The sequence below is a fragment of the Takifugu flavidus genome, chromosome 1, assembly GCF_003711565.1.
Source record: "Takifugu flavidus isolate HTHZ2018 chromosome 1, ASM371156v2, whole genome shotgun sequence".
In the NCBI taxonomy this organism is placed as follows: domain Eukaryota; kingdom Metazoa; phylum Chordata; class Actinopteri; order Tetraodontiformes; family Tetraodontidae; genus Takifugu; species Takifugu flavidus.
Window position 1 is genome coordinate 4,869,450 of NC_079520.1, and position 12,781 is coordinate 4,882,230.

The window sequence follows — 12,781 nt, forward strand, 5'->3', positions numbered from 1 at the left end:
ACAGCAAAAAAATAAATAACACGCTGCCACATTGGAGGAAAGAATTCAGTGGAGGGAAGACAATAGGACACAGGTGCATGGACAGTGTGTAATCACAGAGGTGGAAAAACAGCCAGGGCAATTGGAAATTGGAAATCCAATAAATGACCATACAGATCTTCAATTTAAAACCAACAAATGCAGCCAGTTTCCGAGGGTCTAAGAGGGGGGGAATATGAAAAGTGCTTCTGTGTGTACGCTTTTAAATTAGGAAATGCTTTGTGCTGAGCAGGTGATCCAGGTCAAGTATTGACATAAGAATCTGGCATCTGCGATTGTTCATTATGTTAATGGCAACTGGTATTTTACGCACCTGGGAAACAAATATCGATGCTAAAGATGTACTTGACATTCAGTCAGACTTGTTAATCTCGTCATCATTATTATTTTAGCAACATAATCCCGGGCTATTCTTCCACGTGCTTTATGCCTTCAGAGTGGAAGAGGGCTGAAGTTGAACTAGAGGGGGGGGGTTGCACAGTTTTTAATGGATGGAGCTTTGACGTTGTGAATGATTTTGTTCCCAACAATATATTCCTGTGTGGATATCGCAGGATGCATTTTAGAGTGTCACATCAGCAAGAAATAATTATGAGTTGTTTTATTTAAGTGGGCTCATTTGTCGGAATGAAAGGACACTGAACAGAACCTGCTGCATCTGCAAGTTTAAAAAAGGGAATTGTGAAAGGAAAATAGTGCTTATTAATAGTGTCTTCTATCACTGGAGTCCTTAAATCACAGGTGCTGCAATGTCATCCACGTTCACTTCAGTTTTGCAGTACTTTTTTACAATTTGGAGTAATCAAAAATGTACATACCTCTCCATTGCAATAACAATAGATAATGGACACAAAAAAGCCCTGAAACAGAAAGACCAGTGAATATTAAACATGCTAGTTAGAACCATGGGAACATGCAAAGCTAGCAGCAGTTGCCCGCTACTGTTGAGATTGTTCATTATTTTTAATAAACAAGAATCAGACATGACCTTAGTCCCCACTATAAAGTAATGCTGATACAGGATTCTCATTTGATGAGGTCAGCCCAATGGGAGAGAGCTTTTCTGTGACTGACGGGTCACAGAGACGTTTAAATACATGTGCCAGATTGCGCCAAAGAAGGGGAAATAAGATCTATTCTCAGTGTTTTTCTTTGAATGGAAAAGGTCAGCCTTGTTCAGTGGTCAATGCAGAATGACTGGCAGGTCTTTCATGAAAGGGTTATCGGAGCAGCGTCACAGCAGTGCCTGCTGAAAGGGGAAACTTTAGGACACAATCTCCAAATGAAGATAACAATTCGCCCAAAGCCTTTAATGAAAGATGAATTGCCTCTCAATCTCAAAGGCCATTTGTGCCATGTTAAAATTCATATTTTCTTCTTTTTTACAGTGTGATTCTAAAGTTTTTTGGGTGTATTGTCAGCTCTGCTAAGGCAAAGGCCATGCTACATTTGCACGGAATTGCACTGTCATCCACAGAAATGTGGCTCGCTATAAAACGCTATGAAAAGCAGCAGCCTGGTGGTTAATTTGTTTAATTGTGACTTTGTGCAGAGACCTGTTTGATCTGCCTAAATTTCTCTTAACGCACATTCACTGTGGCTTTGCTGTTTTCAAACCAGCTTCAGTTTCCCTCCTGAATAAAACAGTTCTTTTTAAAAAAGAAAACACTGAAGGGACCGCTCCCGTCCTGTTCGGATTCATCTCATTTTCACGTGACGTGGATTTCTGACCTGATGATTTGAACTTGTTTGCTTACCCTGGACTTATTTATGTCAGACATGTCGATTAAACAGTTGAACTTCCTGTTCTGTCTTTTGTTTAGTTGACTGGAGTTAAGGTGTAACGAGCACAGACAGATACACGTTAACTGACAGTTCAAACTGACATTAATTATAAAAAAATAAATAAATAAGTGATTTACAGTATGCCTTTCTCTAATGTCAGATGTTATTGCACCACCAAAACCATTTGTTTTGTTTTTTTCAGCTAAACTTGAATGAATTAATCAATGTAATTAATACATTCGAGTATACGTAGTTTCTGTGTGTTTTTACCTAAGTTCACTATGTCAGACCTCCAGGGAATTATAACTGAGAAACTGAAATCTGAAATCCTTCACCACATTACTTTCTCTCTCCTCGCACCAAAAGAAAAGAAAGGTTTCTATAAGTTTACACTATCCGATAGAGAGAATTTTCTCTGAAAACTTCAGGTTAATCGCAACACATAGAGCAACGGCTCCAAGTCCAAATCATTTTCTCTGCAAGGACACATCAAGTGCCTTCTAATAATGTCGGCACATGTGCTTGATCTTGACACTTTAGAAGAATCAATGAACCCGTGGTGCCTGTTGTGAGTCCCATTTGATACCCACTGCTGATGCACCCACATGCAAAAAGAAATGGATCCATTAATGGATCAATCAGCCTTGAGGAAGTTGTCTTTAGTGAACTTGGAGTCCTCGTGCTGGCTGACAAATACAAACACAGCACATTAAGAGGGCAGGACAGGTAACAATCAATGTATTGGCCAGATCAGTTAAATAATCTGATTAACAAATGGGTGAAGCCCTAAATATAGTAATAGTTATTCGAGTTAATCACTTTTGGTGCATTGTTAATCATTCTGTTGTTGAATTACTCTAATACTTGTGTGAGTGTGCACTGACCATTCAGGGGCCATTCGGATCACTCGTCAAAAACGTGGTGATAGTAAATGATAAAATGTTTTAAGTAATTAGTAACAATAGTAATTACAATACCTTCAAGATTAGCAAGACACTCAACACAAGCGGCAATGAGATTCATTTTATTTTTTTGAGTTTGAACAGAGTGCTTTTTTTTTTGTTTAATGGCTGGTGTTCAGCCATCAGGTTCAAGTTCAAACTGGCCTGAAAATAACTCAAGCACTTTGTTTAGTTCACTAAACCACTTTAATGGACAGTAATAACTCCTTGTCTCCATTAAAATAGAAGTGGGCACTCAATTAAAGTGAATCCAAAAGGTCATTATTACACTCAATAGACGCTCTCAGCTTTTAATAAAAAATGTCGAGCGTTACCTGAAAGGAGTTAAAGAACAGCTCACAGTACATTCGGACCTCCCAGCTCAGGCCCTCAAACGTATGAGGCATCCCAACAAAGATGATGTAGTGGATGCCAAACACCAGAACCAGGACAAGGGTGGATTTGGCCAGTTTCCTGTAAGATGCACACATGGACAGATGAGCTAGATGCATGGACAACCTAAAATCAAGTCAAACCGGGCAAAAATCTGTAAATTACTTAAATCAAATTTCCATAAATCTATTAGCATATTAGCAAATGATCCGGGTCATTTTCTAGAGTATACTTGCATTGAAGGAATTGAGAATCCAAGGTGGTTTCCTCTGTCAAATGGACTGTGTTTCTTCTCCTGTGTTTCTTCCAAGAGAAGAAACACAAGAGAAACACAGAAAACTACCTTGGATAACGATGACCTGCATGACTGAGAATCTACAAAGACATCGAGGAATTGAGAAGTTTCTGTCAGATAAATAGGATAAGAATAAATAAGAGTGAAACCTTGAGAGTGTCTACCCTTGGACTCATGCAGTGCTCTAACAGATGTACAAACATAATATACTCTACTGTGTCCAATGCCACACTTAAATCAAACATTAAAGGTATGGGGGGAAAAAAATCCTGCATCAGATGTGCTCAGTAGATTATTAACAACTCTGCTCAGGGCAGTTTCAATGGCATGACAGGATCAGAAGCTATCGAAATTTATCAAAAAGATTATTGTCCCACCAGCATATTTCTATGCTGCCCCTTAGAAAGAGACATGCTGAAAATGGTGCTAATAGGACTAGATGTGAGTTTCTGAAAGACAGCAGATTAGGTAGGCTCTGATGTGCTCATACCAGGTTTAGAGGCTGCGATAAGTGGGGTTTAAGCCTCAGCCGCAATTAGTTTGAACTGTGAAAGAGAGTTTGTGAAGGGCTGCTCATTACAAGCTGAATACAAGCACTTGTCCTACTGTCAGAAAAGCTCAACAATGTGTGGAGCGCTCAGGATCGAATGAGATGGAGGTCATGAAATTTGCGCACAAATGCTTTTTAAAAATCCTATTTGCTGTACATGTGTTATTTATCAAGCAAGGCTGTGGGGGGGGGGGTCAGTATTTCTGAAAGTTTGAAAGGATTGTTAGAGGTGCTTTCTGTGCAGCAAATAAAGACACTTTGACTTTCATTATCAAAAAAAGAAAATTAGCTGGAATAGAGGACTGCAAGACAACCCCCTGGTGTGTTTTTCCTAGTGGAAAACAAAATGCAATCATCACGGGGCACCCCATTAAGAACAGCATTGGCAGCAGAAGCTAGCTAGCACTTTGTGAGAGAGAAGAAATCTAAGCCATATGTCATGAATATAAAATGTCTTGTAAGAATTATCACTGGGATGAGGGAGGGGCAGGCGTCAGAGATAGCAGGTGCCAGAGGAGAGGTAACATAAGGAAGGAGCTTGGGCCATTCCTAAGAAGCACCTGTATCCCTAGAAAATCAGTCAACAAGTGTGGACAGGTGGGTGGTGAGGTTGGTGGCCAGAACAGAAATTCCCTTGTTAGTGAGTTGGAGGTAATCATGCTTGTGAAAATCATAAATCGTCCGGAGTTTATATATCAGTAATCATAGAGAGAGACCTGTCTCCCCATAATGCTGTGCCTTGGGTAAGTAGCATCGGTGGGTTGCCTCAGGTGTTGAAAGTCAGTTCCCAGTGTCGTCACTTGTTGCCTGCCTATGCCTTCTATCCGAAAACTACAAAATATGGCAGATGATGTTTCATCTTCTTCCTTTTCAATTCATTCAACACCAGAAATCCGACTCACCCTTTTACAGATCAGTTTGTGTTTTAATTTTTGCTTCTGTCTTCATCTCATCTTCCTTATCATAGAAAAAAATGCTACAAAGATAGATAATGAACTTTCTTCCTTCTTTAAAAAATACAGTCTTTATTGTTCTATCATCTGTTATGACACACACATGCACACATCTAAGCGCACAGCAACTAAAATACCTTATGTTGGCTGGTCGACTGATGACAGTGCCAACACTAGAGTCTGACTCTGAGATAATGAACACTAGAACACTAATGTTGCAGTTAGCAACACCATCGCCACCACAATCACCCGGGTGAAAATCACCCATCGTTATTTTGCTACGGTTAATATACCAAGACAGAGAATTCCGCAAGTGTATTATTACAGCGGTAAATGTGTTGTATGCATGTGTGTTTCCTGCACACATGCATACAACACATTTACATAACATTGTCCAGATTCTCATTTCCACAAATGTAGGTTTAAAAAGGCATATGCACATTAAAAAAAAACCTTTAGGTTTGTTAGGTAGTCATTTGGAATGTGGTGTGACGAGATTCTAAATTTTGCTAGGTCACAACTTAATTATCCTTGAATCCCTTGTTTGTGTCCAGTGACCACTTGGAAAACAAAAACAATCAGCACAGTTTAGCAGAGAATATCTGGAAATTTGATGACAAAAAAAAAAATAGACCGTCTTAGCAGTTAAGGCTCCATTTTGCTCCCATTGTAATCACTATAATCGCTCACTCTGGCCCACTCTGATGCTGCAGCCTATTTTCTCCAACTCCAATCTACAAACCTGTACTGTTTCCTGGTGTCGTATCGTCCCGCGTTTGTCTCTCGAATTTTCGTGGCCAACACTCGAACGATGTTCACAAAGAGGATAAAGTTGAGCTGAAATGGAAGAACAGACATAAGTTAATTATTCATGTACTCTGACCACAGCGGGCAGTGAGGCTTACGTGTATATATTGTGGCCAGGGTTTTTCTTTTATAGAAAGCTCCTTTATCCATCTATTCATTCACTCATCGACAGAGCACTGCAGCCAGAGCACTTAGAACCAAGCCAAACCTTGAATAGCAACATCATTCTCACCACTGTTGACAGCGTTCCTGAAAAATGTTTTAAGGCTGCTGGATCGGGTAAAGTGCAGCGCTCGAGTGCTGCCTCCTCTTCCTCTGCTCTGATGCAGGATCTCACTCATGGACAGTCATCCGCCTAACAGCAATGACTCTCAGCAAAACTACCTCACACTGGATGATGCCCAAATACGACCACACATCAGTCCCACCCCTGTATTATCCCTTCATTTGCACTTCAATTTGCCATTGTAATTTGCATTTCTAATCAGACCTGCCTCACATAAAAATGGCACTGAGCTGCCACTGAGGGCTCTCAACATAATTGCAGACAAGCTGTTTCACGGTGAACTGCATCCGATAATCTAAAAAAAAAAGTGAGTCAAAACTCCAAGACCAAGACAAAGGTCTTAGCTGTCTTAGTTTATCCCTTTTTGTCCCATCGATCCTCCATCATCAGGACGGTGGGGTCCTGAATTGATCAGAGGCTGCACCCTGGACGGGTCACCAGTCCGCCAAAGCATCCAATCATCATTCACACCTCAGATCAATTTGTCCTGAATAATGTCCAAACTCCACATTGAAAGCCCAGATCAGACAAAGAACCTTTATGCACAGTCCCCCATGATCACTGTTTACATGAGTTGTCATTTTTCCTTTCTATTTTTTTGTCTGCTGTGTTAGTCAGTGTCTCTTGTGTTACTTGTGTTTGCTGTGATTTGCTTTCTTCCCTTGTCTGGTTTACAAAGACACCTTCTATCCCTTTATTGTAATAACCTACATGTGTTTCACCTGTGTGTCCATCATCTCCTCCTCCACAGTAAAACAATATCCAGGTGGCAGGCAGGCAGGCAGACAGCAGCAGAAAAAGAAAAGCCTCAGAAAATCAGAAAATGGGGGTGGGGAGGATCACGAATCCTTTATCCATCATAAGCATGAATGTTGATTAGTTGAATCCAGACAGTCCAGTGTTTGGAGATTTTCTGCACCTGCAGTTATATTTATTTAAGTTTGGTGAAATTTATAAGCTTCATTAATGTCTTTCGACGTGTCAGGACCATTTTATGATTACTCTCGTCTCGTCTTCTTCTGCTTTAACGGGAACGGGTCATGGGGGCAGCTGCCTAAGCACTTGACTGTCTCAAGAAATTTCCTCCAGCACTTTGGGGAATATTCCGAGGTGCTCCTAGGCCAGGCCAGCCGAGAGACGTAGTCTCTTCAGAGTGTCCTGGGTCTGCCGTGGGGGCCTCTTCCCAGTGGAACTTGCCTGGAACACCTCCCTAGGGAGGCGTCCAGGGGTATCCGAAACAGATGCCCGAGCCACCGCAGCATTGATCCTCAATGTGAAGGAGCAGCGGCTCTTCTCTGTGCTCCTCCCGAGTGACTGAGCTTCTCACCCTTATCTCTAAGCGAGCGCACAGCTACCCTGCAGAGGAAACTCATCGGTGTGGCTGGTAAATCGAGAGCTTCACCTTGTGACTAAGCTCTCTCCTTACCATAACGGTTCGGTCTACCAACTGCTGAGGCTGCACCGATCCGCCCGTCAATCTCACGCTCCATCTTTCCCTCATTTGTGAACAAGACCCCAATATAGCTGAACTCTCCAACCAAGGCAAACCACTCTTTTCCAGTGCTTCACACTTGGCTGCAAACCGCCCCAGTACATGCTGCAGGTCCTAGTTAGATGAGGTCAACAGGACAACATCATATGCAGAAACAGACATGAAATCCTGTACTTCCCAAATTGGACTCCCTCCGGCCCCTGGATTTGCTTAAAAATTCTGTCCATAAAGATTATGAACAGAACTGGTGAGAAAGGACAGCCCTGCTGAAGTCCAACATGCAACAGCAACAGGTCTGACTTACTTGCTGCCAATGGCAACCAAGCTCCTGCAGTAGTGGTACAGAGACCGAATGGCCCTTAACAGAGGGCCTTAGATCCCGTACTCTTGGAATACCCCCCACAGAATACCCCGATGGACATGGTCAAATGCCTTTTCCAGGACAACAAAACACATGTTGACTGGTTGGATAAACTTCCATGAACCCTCAAGCATCCTGGGTCTAGAGCTGGTCCAGTGTTCCATGTGTTCCAAGAGCCATCTTAACTTTGACCAACGACAACAAAAGGTTAACAAGTGGAGGAGCTTCAGACGGTAGGAGACATCAAAGTGCATATGACTTTGAACAACGGGAACAACTGTCTTTGCTGCGAAACTCAGTACCTCCATTAAATTATCGCAGCACTTGTTATGAGGATAAGTAAAACTTTATTTATGACTGGCAGTCGAGGCCGCCACAGAAGTAATATCAAAGAGAATTCATTTGAATTTTTGACACCGGAACTCACATTTTAGGAATGTGCGCAGAAACCCCAGCACACAGTACCCAGGAGTATTTGCATTTCTTGATATTTGTGAAAAAATTTCACTTGTTAATCAAGGTGGATTCAGTGCAAACAGCGTCTGCATAACACTTGTCTACTTTAATCGTCTAACTCGAAGCAGTAAGAAGTTGGAACTCTCACGAATGTTAAGCATTGTTTCCACAGCCAGTAGCTTTCTTAATGTCACAGTTGCCGCCTCCAAATAAAATGAAAAACAAGCAATTTTCAGCTCAGTAGGATTCAATTAGCGTTTCAGGCTAATTATAACCGTGTTTCATATCCTTACTTAAACCACTTAAAGCCTAAGGGATAACAGAGAAATTCAGCCTCTGAACTTAAATTATCACAATGAAACCAAAATAAAGTACATGCAGGCCAGAGATTCCTGTCATTTTGAGCAGGAATGGTGAGTTGTCAGCGCTATCCACCTGATTTACCATTAATGTATTTATGGTGTATAAGAGACCAACCAGGGAAGAGTGTGGAAGCAAATGGCCTGTGAGTCTTGAACATAGTCCAGCAGGAATGGACTCCAGCACCTGATCCCAATTCATCGTGAGCATACTCAGTGGAGCTGTTACCTCAGTTTTTCTCCCACCTGATTCTCTTCATGCTTGCAGTTCATTCCAGGCTAATCTACATCACCTCCCATCAGTGTTAACAGACCGCTTCATTCATCCACTCATCGAAAATTCGTTAGGAAGCCTCAAGTGGCAACACTCTGGCTCACATTCAGTATTGCGAGTTCTAATCCTAGTTCTTACTGCTCAACCGTGCTGCCTCTTTGCCTACGGCCTGACGACGGGACCTGGTGTCGTTGACGGGGCCTTTAAACAGTAACGGAGACTTTCAAGCTCATCTGTCTTCCTGCGTCTGCATTTGGGATCCAGTCCGTCGGATTTGAATTGATTGTATCAACACAAATAGTCCTGTGAAGTTGCGAGGACCAGCCAAAATGTCCTCACTTCACAAAAATTTTCTCATTTTGTTAGTATGTGCAATTTGGTCAATATGTAGCATTTATAAGACCCCACACACACTCTCTCTTACCGCAATGGCCATCAAGATGGGAACTTGGTAGATCCACTTGATATTACCAGCGCTTAATTCCCAGCACCTATATTTGATGAAAAGGAGATGAAAAGATGAAGTTAGAGAAGCGGGAAGAGTGTTGTCTCAAACACTGCCTAAAGTAAATTACAATGACTGACGTTATTCGTTTATTAAAAATTCAACTTTAAGGCACTTGACTGACAGTTCTCCGCACACACTCCCCACTGTTGTTTGTGTCAGATACTCTGAAAAGAGCCGAATGCCGAGTGATAATTTCTTCTATATTTATATTTTAAGATTGGGGAAAATAAATCCTTTTAGAAAATCAGAACTGTTATACTTCTTGAATTGTTAAACAGAACATATTGTGTATTGGTATCACTCTAATAATAATGTAAGAAGCACAACAGTGGAGAAAGCGCACGCAATAAGGGAAAAACACTGACTGCTGACTTGAGATCACCTTTATATTCCATGATAGTAAACAAAATAAAAACACCAGCAGGCAACGCCAGAGGCAACCTGGAGATGTTGTGTTTTTCTTTTCCCTAGCAATGTTGCTTTGAAAAATAAAATTGCTTATTCAAGTCACCAGACCATCACGGGGCGCACACACCATCAACACACTCACTCACCTACCCCTGGGGGCAACGTAGGGGTCTCCAATCACATTTACATATGTGCATGATTCTAAAATATATAAACTTTAAACTTTAGTACCTTTAGAAAACACCCAGTCAAGGGTAGAACCATGTATGACAACACTCCTTTTTTTATACATTATTATATAATTGTTTAATTTTCCCCTTATTCGTTAACACTTTGATATGCATTTTCTGAGTTTTTTTAATTTATTTTTTTACTTAAAGACATTTTTTAAGGTATACAGTATTACATTTCAAGTGACAAATCATTACTTTTCCCTAAAGTAAATTAAACATTTCCATGTCGGTTCTTCGGACATGTTTATACAACCATGAGAGGAAAGAAACAGGAGTGACAAGCAATAAGTTCAGCATCCAAAATACGAACTCAGGCAGAGATAACAGTTTGAAACGGAGACACAGGTAAGAATTTATGCCAAACAGAGGGAGCGCAAGTTGTTATCATGCTAATATTTTATGTTGTTACGATCCCAGTTATGTGGTTTAGTTTGCTTTTACTGTGCGCTCTGCGTACCTTTGCGCGTTTGGTTCCGTTTTGTCCCGCCCCCGTGTTTTGTGTTTCTCTGTTTCAATAGGTGCTGCGCCATGGTCTGTGATTGGCTGGTTCGAGATTGGCGTCCTTTTAAAAACCCTGGGGTGCCACCCAACGAATCCTTCTGGCTCCGTTTTTCGTTCTGTTCCGTGACTCGCCACGTCAGCGCTACCAGTTTCCACTTCGTTTTGTGATACGCAGCCCGTCGGTTGCCGTTCGCCTGCTTCTGTGGAGAAGCCACTTCTGTCTACTTTTGGAATGTTTGCCATGCAACGTGCCTTTAACTATTGATTAGACCTCTATAATTTAAGTGCTCACTTATTTTTGTATCAACCCCACTTTTGCCATTAAATCTATAATTCACTTATTGATCTTGCGTTATTCCTCGTGCCACCTTCACTTTTCCCTGGTTCACAATTCCATACCCTAGACTGGAACGTGACAATGTTATAAAAGTGAATTCATGGGGCCATTAAAGAGGGATGTCTGCATTAATATTCAGTCCATTTCTGCTTTAGATGCAGTCAAAATTTAAAAGTTAAAAGAACAACCATGATGGCCTTCGAGCTTTCAAACCTATTTATTGGAGACAATTGGTGTGTTTTTCAGGAGGCTTGAAAGGATTAAGGTCTTCTATACACCTTCAAAAGGCTTTGAATAGTTGGGAATACTGATGAGGCAAAATACCACCTTAAAGGTTATGAAGACATTTAAGACTTCAAGCTGACAACCACGTGGGTCACTGACGCTACCAAAGGGTAAATTCAAATCTCCCTTAGCATGTGCATTAAGAAGCTTTCTGTTGCATTCAGCAGTTGTTGGCAGATTTCTGATCCTCTGAAATGCATTTAAAGGCTTGAATAAGTTGTTTCAGGACCATGAGCAAAACTCATTTGGAGGAAACTTCTTGCTGACAAATACTCACAAAATTGCACCTCAAAAACAAATACAGGATAAAACAAGATTTTTTTTTTCCTAGGAGGGCCACTTTAGTGTCCAATTATTCTAATTAGCCCGGTCACTGTGGAGCCGCTGTTATTGCGGTTACATCAGAGCCACAGGATTCTGTTTTGATTCCACTTTTGGGCCTTTTTATCTGCAGATTTCATATTCCTCTATGCCCACGTGTGATTTATCCAGGCAACTGAGGTTCCCCTCGCAGTCCAAAATAATGCATTTTGGGGGGGAAGGACAAAAAGAACCAACAACAAGCAAGGACAAAAACACTTCTGAGAAATGGAGCTGTTGACCTTTGATCCCACATGGATCCAGCAACACATAGTTCATAGCCTGCCGCAGTGTTTTCTTTTAAGCTGCAACATAACATGTTGTGATTCCAGCTCAGCCTTTTTACCTTGTGTTTTCACCCCGAGCAGTCCATCTCAACACTTCCCCAGACACAAAGCATAAGAACATCATGATACGCAAGGTAGTTTCATGTGTCCCTCCTCACTTTTAAGGCCTCTTCATGAACCCAACCAAGGTCCATCAACTATTAGAATAAGTTGCGTCCTCATGCAAAAACGTGTGAGGTTTGTTCCATGGCTACACCTCAAACTCCAGACATGTCTTCCTTATACAATATGCATTGGAAATTTGCATTTTGTCGATCCACTCCCTCATGTTCCAGCACCTACAGATGCATTTCTGTGCAGCATTACCATAAACAGCTTTGCTTTCTTTCAGTTTTTCAATCAACCAACAAAATGATAGAGGTTTTAAAATATCATCATCATAACCTCTCATGTGGACATCAGTTCACCCCGATAATACATGACAGCCCAAACCCGATGATGGATTTGCTTTGTGGAACCGTTTCACTGTGTGTCTGTTCTCCACCTGCCAAAATACACCGGCTTCAGTGCGCTGCTGAATGTTGAAGGCAGCTGAATGCAAATGTAAGTACAATCACGCAATCTTACCACTTTTTAGGGTATTAGCAAGCCACAAATTATCTTTTTAGTTTGAGTTTGGTGACTCTACCATGGGTCAGTCAGAAATGAAACAGAGCCAGAGCCGGTGTACACACACGCATTGATTTAAATGGAAACTTATCGTCTCTGCTGTGATTTCGGAGCGCGGGAGCAACACAAATGCATCCAGTGTATCATTGAGGTGAGATGTTCACAACAATGAAGGCTTGCATTCTTTATTCAGAGACAGTTG

The 12,781-nt window shown here is 41.4% G+C and overlaps 1 protein-coding gene across 2 annotated transcripts in view; it reads right to left on the reverse strand.

Moving 5' to 3' along the window:
* pth2ra (parathyroid hormone 2 receptor a) overlaps positions 1-12,781 on the reverse strand; it is a 28,597-nt gene that overhangs the window by 1,973 nt on the left and 13,843 nt on the right. For both annotated transcript variants that reach the window (XM_057043514.1, XM_057043505.1), the window contains exons 9-12: positions 9,416-9,482; positions 5,699-5,793; positions 3,101-3,239; positions 858-899 (exon numbers count right to left, since the gene is read on the reverse strand). In XM_057043514.1, coding sequence (XP_056899494.1) covers positions 858-899; positions 3,101-3,239; positions 5,699-5,793; positions 9,416-9,482 — 343 coding nt within the window. The remainder of the gene's footprint in view (positions 1-857; positions 900-3,100; positions 3,240-5,698; positions 5,794-9,415; positions 9,483-12,781) is intronic.